Source organism: Manihot esculenta, chromosome 3 (genome assembly GCF_001659605.2).
Source record: "Manihot esculenta cultivar AM560-2 chromosome 3, M.esculenta_v8, whole genome shotgun sequence".
NCBI lineage: Eukaryota > Viridiplantae > Streptophyta > Magnoliopsida > Malpighiales > Euphorbiaceae > Manihot > Manihot esculenta.
Genome location: NC_035163.2, coordinates 33,089,485 through 33,109,621, shown reverse-complemented (window position 1 = coordinate 33,109,621; position 20,137 = coordinate 33,089,485). Strand labels below are relative to the sequence as shown.

Genomic DNA, 20,137 nt, shown 5'->3' with positions numbered 1-20,137 from the left:
ATATGTCCCCTGTTTATGGTCTTGATATTGTTGACTGCTTGAGCCAGGAAATTTTTAATGAAAATCAAGATGATATTCTTAACAGTGATTTCTGCAGAGATACTGATCAGGTACAGATTGATAGCCAGACAGAACCAAAACTGAAAGAAACTGTCTGTAGCATCCAGCAGATAGTTTACAGTCAAGCACAGAACGAGGGAAACTCCCTCCAGAAGGATGCGCAGAAGAGCCTTGCGCCATCTGAAATACCTTCATGTGCATCCTTACAGCCTCCCGCGCAAAGCAGCCTCCTTCCGCCTCCCTTTCAGTCCAGTCCTGCGCAAGGTAAACAATCTGAAATCCTTTCTGACAAGATTCCAACACAAGCAAGCTCTTCTAGTCCTCCTTTGCAACACCCTCCTGAATCTGAAGAATGTAAGGATGATCTCCTTGAACAAATCTTCCTTGCTCAAACTGACGAACCATGGTACGCAGACATGGTGAACTACTTGGCCACAGGTAACTTACCCTCTGACATGCCAAGGCACACTAAAGACAAGATAAAGAAAGATGCCAAACACTATGTTTGGGATGAGCCATATTTGTGGAAACATTGTGCTGATCAGATGATAAGGAGATGTATCCCAGACCAAGAAATAGCTTCTGTTCTTACTTTTTGTCATTCATATAGTTGTGGTGGACACTTTGGCCCAAGAAAGACTGCTCATAAAATACTTGAAAGTGGCTTGTTTTGGCCCACTATTTTTCGAGATGCTTTTCTGTTTTGCAGATCTTGTGCTAGGTGTCAACAGACTGGAAACCTGAGCAAAAGGAATCAAATGCCACAGAACCCCATCATGGTCTGCGAGGTGTTTGATGTATGGGGTATAGACTTCATGGGCCCCTTCCCACCATCCTTTGGATACACTTACATCATCCTTGCAGTGGATTATGTATCCAAGTGGGTGGAAGCTAAAGCAACAAAAACTGATGATGCAAAGGCAGTAGTTGACTTTGTTAAGACCAACATCTTCGCCAGACATGGAATACCAAAAGCAATCATCAGTGATAGAGGGACCCACTTTTGCAACAAGGTAGTAGAAAGCCTTCTCAAAAAACACAATGTGATCCATAGAACATCCACAGCCTACCACCCTCAGACAAATGGGCAAGCTGAAGTGTCCAACAAAGAGATAAAGGCCATCTTAGAAAAAACAGTGTCCCCCAACCGAAAGGATTGGAGTTCACGTTTGGAAGATGCTTTATGGGCCTACAGGACAGCCTACAAGACCCCCATAGGTATGTCTCCTTATAGATTGATCTATGGGAAAGCTTGTCACCTTCCAGTTGAACTTGAACACAAGGCATATTGGGCTGTAAAGAATTGCAACATGGACCTCAAAGAAGCTGGACACCATCGCAAGTTGCAACTACAAGAGCTAGAAGAAATAAGATGAGATGCATATGAGAACTCTTGGAACTACAAAATAAAAACCAAAGCCTCCCATGACAGTCATCTTTCAAGAAAACAATTTGAGGTTGGTGATAAAGTTTTACTCTTTGACTCTCGTTTGAAATTGTTTCCAGGAAAGCTACGATCTAGATGGATTGGACCATTCATTGTGGAACATGTCTACCCCCATGGAGCTGTAGACATAAAAAGCATAGAAACTGGAAAAATCTTCAAAGTAAATGGGCATCGATTGAAACCATATTATGAAGGATTCGCAGTTCAAGTAGTGGAAGAAATTCCACTCTCTCGGTCTGGATAGTGATCATGCCATGCACACCACACCCCAGGGGAGTATTATGATTCCTTTGTTCTCTTTTTCTCTTTTCTTCTACATTGAGGACAATGCATGATTTAAGTGTGGGGGTGCATATCTCTTCTTCCTCTTCTCTTTTTCTTTCTTTCTATCTTCTTCTCTCTTTTGCAATTTCTCCTTTCAAAAAAAAAAAAAAAAAAAATTCCCTTTCAGTTATGCGATTTATGCTTTCAGTTTTCTTTTAGTATATTTTTGCTTTCAATAATACACACACAACCACAACCATCTTCTTCTTTTTGTTTTGCTCTACTCAAAACTAATGAACTATGTTGAATGAGTCTTTCTTTCCATGACCCCATTGATGTTATGACTCTTTAAACTTATGTTGAATCACTTGCAGTGGGTTATATTCATGCTTGAAAATTGCCTTTTGAATTGAATCTTTGAGTTTGCCATGGTGAAAAATATATTGATGACCCTCAATTGATTGAGAATAAATTAAAATTGTGTGAATGAACTTAATGTGACTTGATTTAGCGATTGGTGTTGATTTGCCCAAATCATTGAGAGAAAGAAAATTCAGCAAAGGCAAAGACCTCAAAAGCACAAATTGAAAATTGTTCCAATAGTCAAAAGACTATGAACAAGGCAAGTAGCCACTTGGATAGGTGACCAACTGAAAAATATAAACCTTCAAATCAAAAATAGGTTGGTGACCTTTCCAAGCAAGATCTAAAGTGCAAAAGCCTGAATAAAGTACTTCAAGGTAAGGGCAAGTCAATCCAAAAGCTAGAAAAAGTCCTAACAAAAATGTGCATGTATGGTCTCTCTTGAGGAAAACAAATCCTAGCCATGGTAAGTAAAGGGAAATAAGGAAAAAAGGTGAGTAGTCTTCATACATATATTCTTCACTGCAATGATTCAAAATAGGGGTCTAGAGTAAGAGTTTAAGTGGAAATAAGGATCTAGAGTGAGAAGGCTTATTTGACTATATTTATTTGCTTGAGGACAAGCAACAGGTTAAGTATGGGGGTATTTGATAGAGTATAATTTAGTCCATTTTATATTAATATTAGTGATAAATATTTATATGATTTCTGCTTAATTTATTGCTTTTAATATTATTTTCCAGAAAATGGTGTAAAAAGACATTCTTGAGAAAACCTCCTTAAAATCGCCTTATTTGGAGCCAAGAAACAATTGGGCAGCTAATGGACTAAGGACCAACACTTCACCATGGCCAAAGCTTGGGCAGCCCACCAATGCACGCGGACCTTTCGCTTGCAACAAAGGCCCGCCACTCACACTTCAAACATGGACCAACTCCAGCTACTCACGGACGGCCGGCACTTCAGCAACTCTTTCACGCGGACCAGCGCACGTCCTCAACGCTCACTCCACCGATGGCCCACCACTCCTTCACATGGGCCCCCGCAGCCCGCTCATCATTCAACGCCAATCACCTGCACATGGGCCCCGCCAAAATCTCCATTCAATTCACATGCAGCCGTCTTCAACCGTGGACCAAACCTTCACGCAGAACGGGCCCCAGCACGTGGACTCTCACAGCTTGCTCCATTCCAGCAACATGGCCCACACCACTCAAGTCATCCTCAGCACATCACACGCGGGCCAAGTTCGTTCAGCGCACCGTGGACCATCCCAAAGCACACACATGGGTCCCCCCTCATCATCTTTCACGCAGCCCATTCAAGCCTCAACTCCCGCAGCAACTTCCCAATTAGGGCGCCCCTTCACTCTATTTAAAGGACAATAAGCGGTCAGAAGACAGACTCTCCAGAAATTGGAATTCGGCAACTTCCGCAGCGAGGTGAAAGGCAGAATATTTTCGGTTCCTTCTTCCTCTTTCATTTTTCCTTTTAATTTTATGTTTTTAATTCAGCCAATGAGTGGCTGATTTCTTTAATTCTAGTTGAGGATTGGTTGAAACTAAGGTTGTTTAATGGGTTGTGAGATCTGAACATAAATTATTGTCTTTGGTTTTGTTCAATATTTATGCAATTGATGCTTTAATTACATGATTACTTTGTTGTTTTGATTAAATTGGCCACTTGATTTTAATTGCAAAGTTAATTGATTGTTAGTTGGGATTATTTTTAGTCCGTAATTACTGAAAATATTCTGACCTTAAAACACTTGGGATAAAACCCAAGAAAATTGCATGATCTAGCGTTATCTCCATACGTTTGGGTAGCTAGGATTGGATCTCTCTATTTCTTTATGCAATTGACAATTGTTTTGATGCCTATGGCCCAAGGACGTTCCTTGGCAATTTGTTAATTAGTAATTAATTAGAGGACGTTCCCTAATTAATTTAATCGTAAGGAGAGACATGGTGGTGAGAAGCGTCTTCCATCCCCATAACTAATCTATTGAACCAATCAAGATAATCTAAATTTCAATGATCAACCCAAACAACCAAAGTGGATCCATATCTTCAACTAGGCTTTTCTCATATTGATTTACTCTTTTATTTTAATTATTTGCTTTCTATTATTACTCTCATTATTAGTTACTACAATCAATCTCAAACCCCCCCATTTTACTTTTATTGCAATTTATTTTTATTCTGTTTCCAGTTTATCTCATTTGATCCCACTTTCAGTCTTTTATCTCATCTTTAATTTATTATTGTTTCAGTTCATTTTATTGGTCTTGTTGAGAAAAATAAATAGGTAATCAATTCTCTGTGGATTCGATCCTTTCACCACTATCTGCAGTTGTAAATTGTTGATAACCAGAAAGGTTATTTTTGACCGGCTTCGACAACCGCGAGTCAATAAACCCTATAAAACCTTCAGAAAACATACAAACAAGCTCAGGATCTTCACTTACCTTGTGAAAACAAGTAGATGAACGATCCTCACGTGGAGTTTTGGAGCAACTCTCCTTCAAACTCTCCAAACTTTACAACTTTGAGTTTTTTAGCTTAAAACCTTCAAAAGATCATAAAAACTAATCAAATCTTTGCATGATTTAATGAAAACATGAAGAAATACTCCCAAAGGGCAGAGTTTCACCTCAGCAAGTGAAAGAAACGGTGTTCTACCGCTTCAACCGACTGAGGGCCATTTATAGGTGGCTGGCCAGACCACCTTCGGCGGCCTATCGTGAAACCGAAAGCCATGCATATTCGGCGGCCGAACCTCAACTTCGGCGATCGAACCTGGCTTTTCTGCCTTGGTTCATTTCACTCAAAAACTCATTTCCTTATGCTTAAAACTTCATGAACATAGCAACACATTTAAGAAAAACATACATCTAACCCTTCTAGAGACTTCCGACATCTTGAACTCCACCGGAAAGTAGAATTCCGATGCCGGACTCTAGCCGGGTATGACAGGCAGGTTACTACAGGAGGTTCGTTTAGGACTTCTCGAAGATAGCTACTCCAATGACCAAACTGACTCAGAAGAACCAGAAGTTTGTCTGGTCAGATCAGTGTGAAGAGAGCTTTGCGGAGCTCAAGAGGAGATTGACTTCAGCACCAGTGCTAGCTCTGCCTGTTAGTCATGAGGATTTCACAGTGTTCTGTGATGCGTCTTGTAACGACCCCAAAATGGACCATCACCGGCGCTAGGATTCAGGTCGGCTTAAGGCCGCCAGAACCCGTAGCAAGCCTGCTATACTCTCTGTGTACCTGTAAATCTCATACATGATCATACATTTTCTGTGAAAATAAAAGCTCTTTTCTCTGGATCAAGGCTTAACTTGTGCATGCACTATCTCTGTACTCTGTACTCTGTACCCCTGACTAGAGCTTGCTCTAGCTGGGTTAACTCATACCTGTTAAGCCTGGTTTTTCACATACTCTGGAAAACATATATATATACAGATCATGTACATAACAAAAGATTTACAACACAAACATTACTAAGTCAAGCACATTTCTAACTTTATACACAACTATTACATCTCTTTAATATTACATGTCCACTCTAAGCTATTACAAATCTCTTTACTCTTTCTGTACTCTGTGGATCTCCTCTATACACTGTACACTGAACCTGCAAAACTGGGGTTAAGGGAGTGGGATGAGCTCTATAGCCCAGTGAGTAGAACAGGAAAATAGTCATTAACACATGCTCTGATGGAATGCATCAAACCACAGACAGTCCACATCAAGGGTAAACCTGTCACCACATAGTCTTGGTAACTTTGTGCCAGGGCGTAGAATCGAGCACCTGGTCTTCCTGTCATATATGTATATGTGTATATAGCACCTGTATACTTCCCATTGCCAGGGCGTAGTCAAAGGCTCCTGGACTTTACTATACCTGCCAGGGCATAGTCAAAGGCTCCTGGACTTCTCTATACCTGCCAGGGCGTAGTCAAAGGCTCCTGGACTTCTCTTAGAGACTATTGGATCATTCAGCATTCACCCACACCAACAAATAACTATGCAATGCAACATATTCGTGGATACTAATGCAAACAACCTATTGTATACTCATGATGCATGAACTATGCTAAAAGCATTTCATTTCGCAATTAAAAGCATTAAGTTTAGTTCCACTCACCTCTGGCTATCTGGACTGACTCTGCAGGCTCTGAAAACTCTGAAGCAGTACTCACTGCTACTCTCTCTGGTTCCTCTGGTCTGTACCTATACAGATAGACTCAAATAAGGGACCAAACTAGCTTATGAACAACTCTAAGAAACTCCCCAAGAATCCCCTTAAACTCACTCTAACATCCATGCAAAGCATGCAAAGGAAAGCTGGACAAGACACTTTCGGCGGCAGGTTCGGCGGCCAAAAGTCCTCTCCAGAGACGAAACTCATGCACCTTCGGCGGCCGAAGCTCTACTTTCGGGGGCAAGTTTCAGAGGCTGAAAAGCACTCCAGAGACGAAAGTCTATAACCTTCGGCGGCACCTTCGGCGGCCGAACTCCCCTTCAGAGCCGAAAGTCCAAAAGCTCGGGGGCAAGCTTGGGCAGCCGAAGCCACCTCCTCATGGGTTCGACGGCCGAACCTGAGTTCATCCGCAAGGCAGAAACTTGCTCTGCCTCTCACCAAAAGCACAAAACTCTCTCAACCTCAAACACCTCAATTCCTCAACTTGCATACACCCAAGTGTAATACCCGGCTAGATTCAGACATCGGAATTCCTACCGTCCGGTGGAATTCGAGGATGTCAGAGGTGTCTGGAAGGGTAAGAGAACGTTTTCTAAAATATTTTCACGTGTTTTAAGGTTTTGAATAGAATAGGATTGAGTTTTGAAAAGAAAAGGCTTAGGGGACAAAGGCCAGGTTCGGCCGCCGAAGGTAAGTTCGGCCGCCGAAGGTAAGTTCGGCCGCCGAAAGTGCCCAATGTTCGGTCCCCGAAACTCAAGTTCGGCCCCCGAAGATTGCATGGTTTTGCCTGCGATTTGGCAGCCGAAGCTGAGTTGGCCAGCTAACGAAAGGGCACTCCTCAGGCACTGTTTTGGACAGGTGTTGCCTCCACATAATTCCCAGAGGTTAGGCCACGTCTCCTATGACTCATCTGCAAAGTTTTAATCACCCATGCACAGGTTTGAGGGTGGTAAAGTGTTTTGAACGTTTTTGAGAAAAAAGGGAGAGCTTTGGTGGGTTAGTGAAGAAGAAGAGGTGTTGGTGCATAGCTTTGAGTTCAGATTGTTTAGCTGCTGTTGTCCAAAGGTAAGGGAAGCTTTGAACTTGTTTTAATGGTTTATAACAGCTTTTACAGAGGATAAGGGTAGAGTTGCTTGTATAGGTTAGTTTTAGTGTTTTCATGGTTTATGCATGATTATGTGTTATGTGTCTTGTTTTGTTGGGGTTTTAAGTTAGTTATGGACCCCTTGAAGCATGTCCATGAGTATATGCATCATTTGAGAGGTTGAATGCAAGATTTGGGGAGTATGGAAAGAGTTGGGAGGCTGGTTGAAGCTTGAAGCTGAGTTCTTGATGAACTCAGGTTCGGCAGCCGAAGGTGCATTCGGCCGCCGAACCCCTTGCATGGTGGCTTTGACTGCCACAGCTTGCCCCGAGTGTTTTGGAGGTTTGGCTCTGTTTGGAGGGTTCGGCCGCCGAAGGTACTTGAGTTTCGGCTCTCGATAGGACATTCGGCCGCCGAACCTGCCGCCGAAAGTGTTCTGTCCAGCCTTCCTTTGCTTGTTTTGCATGCATGTTTCGAGGTGTTCTAGAGGGGTTTTGGGACGTTGTTTTATCAGTTGTATAGAGTTTGTTTGGTGCCTCATTTGCGTCCTCCATTGTAGGATTGGACTCGAGGAACCGAAGAGTTTAGCAGTAGTACTCTGAGGTAGCCCAGAGGTAGCCAAGCAGAGGCTACAGGTGAGTGGAACTAAACTGAATATTTTATTTTGAGAAATGACACGATTCTAGCATGATCCATGCATCATAAACTGCCATGTTATGTATTAGGTTGTGTTGCATTAGAATTCACGAATATGATGCATTGCATATGTTGTTGTTCCTGTGGATGAATGTTGGATGATCCTTAGCCCTTGACAGAGAGCAGATACAGAGTTATGGCATGAGATAGCCATACCAGGTCGCCCCTGGATAGTCCAGGTCGCTCCTGGTACTATGAGTGAGACAGCTGGGCTGTCAAATCAGAGTTAAGTGTAGACCAGGTGAGACCTCGTCTCCTTGGCACAGTTGGTCATGTTATGATATCAGAGAGATAAGTGTAGACCAGGTGATGACATAGTCTCCTTGGCACAGTTGGCATTATTATAACATGTAGTTGAGGGTTATTGGTGACAAATTCATCCTTGAGATGATATGTTTGTGATGTGATGCATTTCATGAGAGCATGTAATGAATGAACTGTTTTTATTGTTCCTCCTCACTGGGCTCTAGAGCTCATCCCACTCCCTTAACCCCAGTTTTGCAGGTTCTGAGATAGCTATGGGAAGTCAAAGTCAGCAAGAGTACAGAGGAAAGTTATGCATGAATGTATGTTTGTAATAGCATAGTGGACATGATGTAATTAAAAGATTAGTTGTAATGTAATGTATAGATATGTACTGTCATATACTGGATAGACTTATGCTTTCCCTAGTGTCATTGCTACAGTGTGATGTATGATTAATCCCTTGTACATGAATCCTGTTTTACGTTTCTTGATGAGAAATGTGTGAGTTAGGCTTAATGCATGGCTTGGATGAGATACCAGTGGGATGTGTTACAGATTAAAAAGGGTTTCAATCCCTTGAGCCACAGCAGATGGTAGTCCCTGGTATAGGCCCTGAGGGCCATTTCAGATTGACATATCTGAGTAGCAGTAGTTAAGCCTACAGAGTTTTCCAGGATTGTTGAGTCATTCTGTATCATGTATGGGATTTATCAGGTACACAGCAAGTATAGTTGGCTAACTACGGGTCCCGGCGGCCTTAAGCCGATCTGGATCCTAGTGCCAGTGATGGTTCGGACCGTTACTGAGGGGTACCGGTTTTCGGGTCGTTACAGATTGGTATCAGAGCATAGGGCCTCAAGAGTACGGTGTGTTGAGATATCCCACATCGGAAAGAGGTGTTGTCTTGTATAGGAAGGAAAGCACAATAAGTTAAAATCATGTCCACTAGGATAGGATGTGGAGTCCTGTCTTGCATGCTGATGTGAAATGCCATGATGAGTTGCATGTGCATTATTGATATGTTTGATATGTGTTAAGGATTCATGTGTTTTCACATGGATCATTTGATGATATTGTGTGTGATGTTGTGCTTTTCAGAGGCAGGATGAGAGGAACTCGTCGATCTGCTAGATTGACAGGAGCTCCGCCGGAGGATGAGGACATGGATGCTCATCTCCCCGTTCTGCAAAGGGCAACATCAGATAGTATAAGCAGAGAAGGTACATCAAGGGACCCTAGAAGGTCTGTTGATGAGAGTAGAAGGGGAGTTGTCCAGAGTGGTATGTCAGGGTTTATGAGAGAAATAGAGGAGAATGAGCAGAGTAGAGATGGTAGCTTTGGCAGGAGTAGGTTGGGAGGAGATATGGGTGAGTCCCAAGGAGGCACTCAGGCCTCGAGATTTGTTCCACCTCAGTATCCACCCTACCAGTGGGGGGCAGAGTACCCGATGAGAGGTACATCAGAGTTTCCTAGGTATAACCCATATCCCACCTTTATGCCCTATCCTTCCTTTTACCCGCCAAATCCACCGTCATATCCACAGTATACCATGTTTCCACCCTTCTTTTGTTACCCAGGGTCAGTAAACCCTAACCTAGGGCATGTTGCATCTCCTCCACCACCAGGAGAACCAGTAGCCCCAATTGTCCAAACACCCAAGCCTAGTTCACCTGGGGAAAGTATGGTGCAGATGACAGCTTATTTGAGGTTGGATGTTCCCAAATTTGAGACTGGTGATGACCCTGTTGAGTATCTTAGACTGGTCAAGATGATAACTGATGAGTTGGGAGTCAGTGAGAGTAGAGCCATTCAGATGGCAGGGGTCACATTGAAATGTGAGAAGGCAAGGGAATGGTTCACCTAGCATGTGGACCCGAGGGTAGAACGCTTATCCTGGGAGCAGTTTGCTTCAGAGTTTGCAGGATGGGTTTGTCCAGATAGCCCAAGGGAGCGTAAGGAGAGTGAATTTGCGCAGCCTGAGCAGACAGAAAACATGAGTGTAGAAACTTACCCAGAGACTAGTGATCGTTTTCCTTTGGGTGAGGCTGCTGCAAAGAATAAAAAGAAAGTGAGAGGCCTGAAAGGGTCAAAGAAAAGAGAGTTCTGGAATAGGGTAAAGTTTGGCATGGGTTTTCGCGAGGGTTCGAGTTCTGGTTGGGATAGTTCTAGATGTGTGAAGTGCGGTAGGAGGCACAAAGGCGTATGTCGGGCTGGGACAACAGCATGTTTCAGGTGCGGACAGGAGGGGCACATGGCACGAGAGTGTCCCACTATGACCTTGTCAGCCCAGTTTCCGCAGACATCCTCAGACAATATAATTCCACCAGAAGCTCCAGCCTCGGTGCAGGGCAGAGGTAGAGAAAGAGGGGTAGTCCCTTCTTCAAGAGGTTCCTTCAGTGGACGTCCGTTAGTTCCGGCTCGGATTTTCACCCAGGATCAGCCAGAGACAGACACACGGAACACAGTGGTGCCAGGTAAACTCACTTTTGAGTGTTCTGATGTGTATAGAATATCAGTTGATGTGAAAATAGTAAAGTGTAATAGAGTTAGATGTTCAGAGACAAAAGTTCAGAGACGAGTGAGTCGTTAAAGGTTAGTGCGCCGGGAAAAAGCTCGAGAGCTATAGCCGTGGATTTGAAATCCAGGTAGAGAGAGAGTGATCTCTCATCTCTGCGTGTAGACCTCAAGGAAAGAAATAAGGCAGAGAATAGCATAAGAAAGTGAAGAGTAAGAAAAAGAATAAAAGTAAGTAAGAGAAAAGTAAGTAAAGAAAAGAGTAAATGAGATAATATAGAGCAGAGAAAGAATAGGATAGAATAAAGGAAAAGTACGAAAGTGTAGAAGGAGAGTTCAGTTTGGTCTGAGATTAGATGGCGATGAGCTCTGGTTCAGATCGTTCTGGATGCGTGAGGTGTGGAGTTTACACGAAAGTGGTATGTTAGGATGGGACTACGGCATGTATAGATGCGAGCAGGAAGGACTCATGTTATGTGAGTGTCCTACTGCGGCCCTGAGTGGCACAGTCCCAGCAGATGACTTCTAGTAGTGTAACTCAGCCTGTAGCTCTAGCCATGTTTCAGGACAGTGGTTAAGGTAGGAGAAGAGAGTTCTCCTTTTCTTTGGTCGGTTCCCGAAGGAAGATTCGTTAGCTGTAACTTGGATCTTTATCCTGACTCAGTAGGAGGCTAACACATCGAACACGGTGACATCAGATACAGTCACTTGAGGGTGTTCAGATGTGTAAGTTATAGTGGACCCTGATGTTTCTTTCCTTGTTGTTTTGAGAGCCATAGATAGAGGAGGGTTTGATAACTTCTGGGCTTAGAGAGTTTTCTTTGGGTTGGTAGACCCGAGTGTGATCCATCTGTGGCAGAGTCAGTCTGTCGGTTCAGTTCAGAGTCTGTTGCGTATGGTGAGAGTAGTGGATGCAATCCAGCTGACCTTATGGTTCTAGAGTTGACTAGTGATGTCAATCTAGGGCGGATTGGCTAGCTACTCGAGGTACTACCTAAGTCTGCAAAGACAAGGTAGGAGAGTTCAGAGTTCAGAGGCTCGGATGGATCAGAGTTAGTCCTTAGAGGGGACAACATAGCATTCCCAGAAGTTTGATATCAGCCCTACAGGCTCGTGAATTGTGTAGGCAGGGTAATCAGGGGTTTTCTTGCTCTTGTTTGAGAGCAGAATAGCCAGGTCAGGGAACTAGCCTCAGTACGCATAGACAGAAAAAGAGAAAGAGAGTTATATGTGTTATCCCAGATAAGCTAGCAGGATTACCAATAGAGTCTGGACGTTAAGTGAGGATGGAGACTAGACTCATCTTTACCTCTTCCTACGAAAAGTTGAAAAAGTTGTAAGAACGAGAAAAGCAGTTGCATAAGTGAGAAGATAGTAGAGCAGTGTGAACTTGGTAGCGAAGGATTCTATCCGACTTAGTACTACACACCCTGGAATGTACCTGTAATACCCGGCTAGATTCAGACATCGAAATTCCTACCGTCCGGTGGAATTTGAGGATGTCAGAGGTCTCTGGAAGGGTACGAGAAAGTTTTCTCAAATGTTTTCAAGTGTTTTAAAGGTTTAGGGTAGAAAACGAGTTGAGTTTTGTGGAGAATTGGCCAAAGGAGTTTCTGTCATGTTCGGCCCCCGAAGGTTAAGTTCGGCCGCCGAAAGTGCCCAATGTTCGGCCCCCGAAGGTTATGTTCGGCCCCCGAACGTTGCATGGTTTTGCATGCAGTTTCAGCAGCCGAAGCTGAGGTGGTCGGTTAGTTGTGCATGCTCCTCAGTCCGTGGTTTGGCCAGGTGTTCACCTCCAGATCATGACCAGAGGTTAGGCCACGTCTCCCTTGACTCATCTGCAAGCTTTTAAGCAGCTCATGCAGAGGGTTGCTCGTTTGCAAGAGAAAAGAGAGGTTTTGGTGGTTTGAAGCTTGTGAAGGGGATTTGGTGAGTTCAAGTTGTTCCTCTTCTAGTTTCAGGAGGTAAGAGAGGTCTTGATACTTGTTTTATGGTTTTAACAGCTTTTAAAGCGGTTACGGGTAGAGTTGTATGTTTAGGGTTTAGAGTTTAGTTTTGATGTGTTCATGGTGAAAGCATGATTATGTGTTGTGTTAGTTGTTTTGTTGGGGTTAATAGGTAGTTTGGGACCCCTTTGTGCATATACCAGAGTATATGTGAGAGAAGACGCTGAGTTATGCATGTTAGAGTGTGTTGGAGACGTTGTGCATGAGAGGAAGCAAGGTTCTGCCTTCTGGAGAACCCAGCTTCGGCCGCCGAAGTGACGATTCGGCCGCCGAACCCCTTGTGGAGGTAGTTTCGGCTGCCTAAGGTTGCCTCCGAAAGAATGGACTTTCGGATCTGTCATGCACATTCGGCCGCCGAAGGTGCCGCCGAACATGCATGAGTTTCGGCTCTGGAGGGGACATTCGGCTGCCGAACCTGCTGCCGAATGTGTTCTGTCCAGCCTTCTTTTGCATGAGTTATGTGATTATTTTCAGAGGTTTAGAGGGGATTATGGGGATTTGTTTAAGAGTTATTCAAAGTATGTGTGACACCTCATTCGAGTCCATTTGTGTAGGATTGGACCCGAGAGTTCGAGGAGGTCATCAGAGTTAGAGATATCAGAGTCAGTACAGTATCTGCCAGAAGAGCAGAGGTGAGTGGAACTAAACTGAATATTTTATTTTGAGAAATGACACGATTCTAGCATGATCCATGCATCATAAACTGCCATGTTATGTATTAGGTTGTATTGCATTAGAATTCACGAAGATGTGCATTGCATAAGATGTTTATGTGGATGAATGTTGGATGATCCTTAGCCCTTGACAGAGAGCAGATACAGATTTATGGCATGAGATAGCCATACCAGGTCGCTCCTGGATAGTCCAGGTCGCTCCTGGTACTATGAGTGAGACAGCTGGGCTGTCAAAATCAGAGTTAAGTGTAGACCAGGTGAGACCTCGTCTCCTTGGCACAGTTAGTCATGTTGTGATATCAGAGAGATAAGTGTAGACCAGGTGATGACATAGTCTCCTTGGCACAGTTGGCATTAGTATAACATGTAGTTGAGGGTTATTGGTGACAAGTTCATCCTTTGATGATATGTTTGTGATGTGATGCATTTCATGAGCGCATGTAATGAATGAACTGTTTTTATTGTTCCTCCTCACTGGGCTCTAGAGCTCATCCCACTCCCTTAACCCCAATTTTGCAGGTTCTGAGATAGCTATGGGAAGTCAAAGTCAGCAAGAGTACATAGGAAAGTTATGCATGAATGTATGTTTGTAATAGCATAGTGGACATGATGTAATTAAAAGATTAGTTGTAATGTCATGTATAGATATGTACTGTCATATACTGGATAGACTTATGCTTTCCCTAGTGTCATTGCGACAGTGTGATGTATGATTAATCCCTTGCACATGAATCCTGTTTTACGTTTCTTGATGAGAAATGTGTGAGGTAGGCTTAATGCATGGCTTGGATGAGATACCAGTGGGATGTGTTACAGATTAAAAAGGGTTTCACTCCCTTGAGCCACAGCAGATGGTAGTCCTTGGTATAAGCCCTGAGGGCCATTTCAGATTGACATATCTGAGTAGCAGTAGTTAAGCCTACAGAGTTGTCCAGGATTGTTGAGTCGTTCTGTATCATGTATGGGATTTATCAGGTACACAGCAAGTATAGTTGGCTAACTACGGGTCCCGGCGGCCTTAAGCCGATCTGGATCTTAGTGCCAGTGACGGTTCGGACCGTTACTGTGGGGTACCGGTTTTCGGGTCGTTACAGATTGGTATCAGAGCATAGGGCCTCAAGAGTACGGTGTGTTGAGATATCCCACATCGGAAAGAGGTGTTGTCTTGTATAGGAAGGAAAGCACAATAAGTTAAAATCATGTCCACTAGGATAGGATGTGGAGTCCTGTCTTGCATGTTGATGTGAAATGCCATGATGAGTTGCATGTGCATTATTGATATGTTTGATATGTGCTGAGAATTCATGTGTTTTCACATGGATCATTTGATGATATTTTTGTGTGATGTTGTGCTTTTCAGAGGCAGGATGAGAGGAACTCGTCGATCTATGAGATTGAATGGAGCTCCGCCGGAGGATGAGGACATGGATGCTCATCTCCCCGTTCTGCAAAGGGCAACATCAGATAGTATAAGCAGAGAAGGTACATCAAGGGACCCTAGAAGGTCTGTTGATGAGAGTCGAAGGGGAGTTGTCCAGAGTGGTATGTCAGGGTTTATGAGAGAAATAGAGGAGAATGAGCAGAGTAGAGAGGGTAGCTTTGGCATGAGCAGGTCAGGAGGAGATTTGGGTGAGTCCCAAGGAGGCACTCAGGCCTCGAGATTTGTTCCACCTCAGTATCCACCCTACCAGTAGGGGGCAGAGTACCCGATGAGAGGTACATCAGAGTTTCCTAGGTATAACCCATATCCCACCTTTATGCCCTATCCTTCCTTTTACCCGCCAAATCCACCGTCATATCCACAGTATACCATGTTTCCACCCTTCTTTTGTTACCCAGGGTCAGTAAACCCTAACCTAGGGCATGTTGCATCTCCTCCACCACGAGGAGAACCAGTAGCCCCAATTGTTCAAACACCTAAGCCTAGTGCACCTGGAGGAAGTGAGGGAAAGATGACAGATTATTTGAGGTTGGATGTTCCCAACTTTGAGACAGGTGATGACCCTTTGGAGTATCTTAGAATGGTCAAGATGATAACTGACGAGTTGGGAGCCAGTGAGAGTAGAGCCATTCAGATGGCAGGGGTCACAGTGAAATGTGAGAAGACAAGGGCATGGTTCACCCAGTATGTGAACCCGAGGGTAGAAAGCTTATCCTGGGAACAGTTTGCTATAGAGTTTGCAGGATGGGTTTGTTCAGATAGCTCAAGAGAGCATAAAGAGAGTGACTGTGAGCAGCCAGGGCAGACAGAAAACATGAGTATAGAAAATGACCCAGAGAATAGTGATCGTTTCCCTTTGGGTAAGGCTGCTGCAACGAAGAAAAAGAAAGTGAGAGGCCTGAAAGGGTCAAAGAAAAGAGAGTTCTGGAATAGGGTACAGTTTGGCAAAGGTTGTCGCGAGGGTTCGAGTTCTGGTTGGGGTAGTTCTAGCTGTACGAGGTGCGGTAGGAGGCACAAAGGAGTCTGTCGGGCTGGGACAACAGCATGTTTCAGGTGCGGACAGGAGGGGCACATGGCACGAGAGTGTCCCACTATCAGCGTGTCAGCACAGTGCCCACAGACATCCTCAGACCATATCATTCCACCAGAAGCTCCAACCAGAGATAGAGAAAGAGAGGTAGTCCCTTCTTCAGGAGGTTCCTTAAGTGGAAGTCTGTTAGTTTCGGCTCGGATTTTCACCCAGGATCAGCCAGAGACAGACACACCGAACACAGTGGCGCCAGGTAAGCTCATTTTTGCGTGTTCTGATGTGTATGGTTTTCTGGATCTTACTAGAAGAGCAGTTGATGTGAGAATAGGAAAGTGTAATAGAGGTAGAGAGTCAGAGATAAAGGACGAGTGAGTCGCTAAAGGTTAGTGCGCCGGGAAAAAGCTCCAGAGCTATAGCCGTGGATTTGAAATCCAGGTAGAGAGAGAGTGATCTCTCATCTCTGCGTATAGACCTCAAGGAAAGAAATAAGGCAGAGAATAGCGTAAGAAAGTGAAAAGTAAGAAAAAGAATAAGAGAAGAGTATGACATAGAAGAGAGCAGAAAAAGAACAGAATAGAAGAAATGTAAAGTAAGAAAGGTTAGAAAGAGATTGCAGTTTAGTCTGGGATTAGATGGCGATTGAGCTCTCGTTCAGATAGTTCTGGATCCGTGAGGCGTGGAGTTTACACAAAAGTAGTCTGATGGTATGGGACTACGGCATGTATAGATGCGAGCAGAAAGGACTCATATTATGTGAGTGTCCTACTGCGGCCCTTATTGGCACAGTCCCAGCAGATAACTTCTAGTAGTGTCACTCAGCCTAGAGCTCTAGCCATATTTCAAGACAGTGGGTGAGGCAGGAGAAGAGAGTTCTCCTTTTCTTTGGTCGGTTCCCGAGGGAAGATTCAGTAGCTTTAGCTTGGATCTTCATCCTAACTCAGTAGGCGGCTAACACATCGAACACGGTGACGTCAGATACGTTCACTTGAGGGTGTTCAGATGTGTAAGATATAGTGGACCCTGATGTTTCTTTCCTTGTTGTTTTGAGAGCCATAGATAGAGGAGGGTTTGATAACTTCTGGGCTTAGAGAGTTTTCTTTGGGTGGTAGACCCGAGTGTGATCCATCTGTGGCAGAGTCAGTCTGTCGGTTCAGTTCAGAGTCTGTTGCGTATGGTGAGAGTAGTGGATGCAATCCAGCTGACCTTATGGTTCTAGAGTTGACTAGTGATGTCAATCTAGGGCGGATTGGCTAGCTACTCGAGGTACTACCTAAGTCTGCAAAGACAAGGTAGGAGAGTTCAGAGTTTAGAGGTTCGGATGGGTCAGAGTTAGTCCTTTGAGGGAACAGTATGTATAGCATACCCAGAAGTTTGCTAGCAGCCCTACAGGCTCGTGAACGCTTTAGGAAAGGTAGTCAGGGGTTTTCTTGCTCTTGGGTGAGAACATAGGAGCCAGGTCAGGGAACCAGTCTCAGTACCCATAATCAGAAAGAGAGAAAGAGAGTTATATGTGTTATCCCAGATAAGCTAGCAGGATTACCAATAGAGTCTGGACGTTAAGTGAGGATGGAGACTAGACTCATCTTCACCTCTTCCTACGAAAAGTTGAAAAAGTTGTAAGAACGAGAAAAGCAGTTGCATAAGTGAGAAGATAGTAGAGCAGTGTGAACTTGGTAGCGAAGGATTCTATCCGACTTAGTACTACACACCCTGGAATGTACCAGTGTCGGTGTGAGAACGGAAGGAGGAAACCTAGAGACTTTGTCACAACTGTGAACAGTTGCACAAAGTCACTACCAAGGACGGATATTCCCACATAGGCGTACTGATCAGTGGAGACAGCTAGTTGGAGCTGATTATCCTCCACGATAAAGCTAAGAGATGGGAACTAGATGGTAGCTTTAGAGAGAGAGTGAAAGAAAAAGCCAGGATAGTACAGAAGAAGAAAGGCGGGCAAGGATCAGAGTGCGCAGCAAAAGCGTCGAATAGGTCAGAGAAACAGAGAAGCATGCCCATTATCTACTAAGCGGTGTAGATTTTAAGAGAACACGGCATAGAGGCCAAGTTCTGTAATCTGAGTTCGGTTTCGAGGTATGTTTGTGTAACTCGTGATGTGTCACCATCCGCGTTCTAAAGTAAGTGGAGAGAGAGAAAGCTATAACCAAGTCATCTAGCATTTCCTTAGAGTTATTGCTCCTCTGACCGGGGTGAGTAAAGAGATCGTAGTGTGAATAAAGCTAAGAAGAGCCAAAGAGAAAGAAAAAGTTAGCAAGCAGTGTAACGTGCGAACACGGATTAAGCAGTTAAGAATCAGGAAGTGAGAGAACCCGGGAGTTTTACTCCAGTAGTATCTGTACCTCTTCCCAGAGGAAGGTGTTAGGCTTTTCGTCATTACTTTTGTGCATATGTGTTTGTTGTGTGCACATTCGAGGACGAATGTTCTTAAAGGGGGGAAGAATGTAATACCCGGCTAGATTCAGACATCGAAATTCCTACCGTCCGGTGGAATTTGAGGATGTCAGAGGTCTCTGGAAGGGTACGAGAAAGTTTTCTCAAATGTTTTCAAGTGTTTTAAAGGTTTAGGGTAGAAAACGAGTTGAGTTTTGTGGAGAATTGGCCAAAGGAGTTTCTGTCATGTTCGGCCCCCGAAGGTTAAGTTCGGCCGCCGAAAGTGCCCAATGTTCGGCCCCCGAAGGTTATGTTCGGCCCCCGAACGTTGCATGGTTTTGCATGCAGTTTCGGTAGCCGAAGCTGAGGTGGTCGGTTAGTTGTGCATGCTCCTCAGTCCGTGGTTTGGCCAGGTGTTCACCTCCAGATCATGACCAGAGGTTAGGCCACGTCTCCCTTGACTCATCTGCAAGCTTTTAAGCAGCTCATGCAGAGGGTTGCTCGTTTGCAAGAGAAAAGAGAGGTTTTGGTGGTTTGAAGCTTGTGAAGGGGATTTGGTGAGTTCAAGTTGTTCCTCTTCTAGTTTCAGGAGGTAAGAGAGGTCTTGATACTTGTTTTATGGTTTTAACAGCTTTTAAAGCGGTTACGGGTAGAGTTGTATGTTTAGGGTTTAGAGTTTAGTTTTGATGTGTTCATGGTGAAAGCATGATTATGTGTTGTGTTAGTTGTTTTGTTGGGGTTAATAGGTAGTTTGGGACCCCTTTGTGCATATACCAGAGTATATGTGAGAGAAGACGCTGAGTTATGCATGTTAGAGTGTGTTGGAGACGTTGTGCATGAGAGGAAGCAAGGTTCTGCCTTCTGGAGAACCCAGCTTCGGCCGCCGAAGTGACGATTCGGCCGCCGAACCCCTTGTGGAGGTAGTTTCGGCTGCCTAAGGTTGCCTCCGAAAGAATGGACTTTCGGATCTGTCATGCACATTCGGCCGCCGAAGGTGCCGCCGAACATGCATGAGTTTCGGCTCTGGAGGGGACATTCGGCCGCCGAACCTGCTGCCGAATGTGTTCTGTCCAGCCTTCTTTTGCATGAGTTATGTGATTATTTTCAGAGGTTTAGAGGGGATTATGGGGATTTGTTTAAGAGTTATTCAAAGTATGTGTGACACCTCATTCGAGTCCATTTGTGTAGGATTGGACCCGAGAGTTCGAGGAGGTCATCAGAGTTAGAGATATCAGAGTCAGTACAGTATCTGCCAGAAGAGCAGAGGTGAGTGGAACTAAACTGAATATTTTATTTTGAGAAATGACACGATTCTAGCATGATCCATGCATCATAAACTGCCATGTTATGTATTAGGTTGTATTGCATTAGAATTCACGAAGATGTGCATTGCATAAGATGTTTATGTGGATGAATGTTGGATGATCCTTAGCCCTTGACAGAGAGCAGATACAGATTTATGGCATGAGATAGCCATACCAGGTCGCTCCTGGATAGTCCAGGTCGCTCCTGGTACTATGAGTGAGACAGCTGGGCTGTCAAAATCAGAGTTAAGTGTAGACCAGGTGAGACCTCGTCTCCTTGGCACAGTTAGTCATGTTGTGATATCAGAGAGATAAGTGTAGACCAGGTGATGACATAGTCTCCTTGGCACAGTTGGCATTAGTATAACATGTAGTTGAGGGTTATTGGTGACAAGTTCATCCTTTGATGAT

The 20,137-nt window shown here is 44.2% G+C and overlaps 1 protein-coding gene across 1 annotated transcript in view; it reads left to right on the top strand.

The window, feature by feature from the left end:
* The window catches only part of LOC122723328 (histone-lysine N-methyltransferase 2D-like), a 38,494-nt gene extending 37,638 nt beyond the window's left edge, over positions 1-856 (top strand). Inside the window, exons 5-6 of the mRNA XM_043955130.1 lie at positions 111-479; positions 782-856. Coding sequence (XP_043811065.1) covers positions 111-479; positions 782-856 — 444 coding nt within the window. The remainder of the gene's footprint in view (positions 1-110; positions 480-781) is intronic.
* Positions 857-20,137: the final 19,281 nt, after the last annotated feature.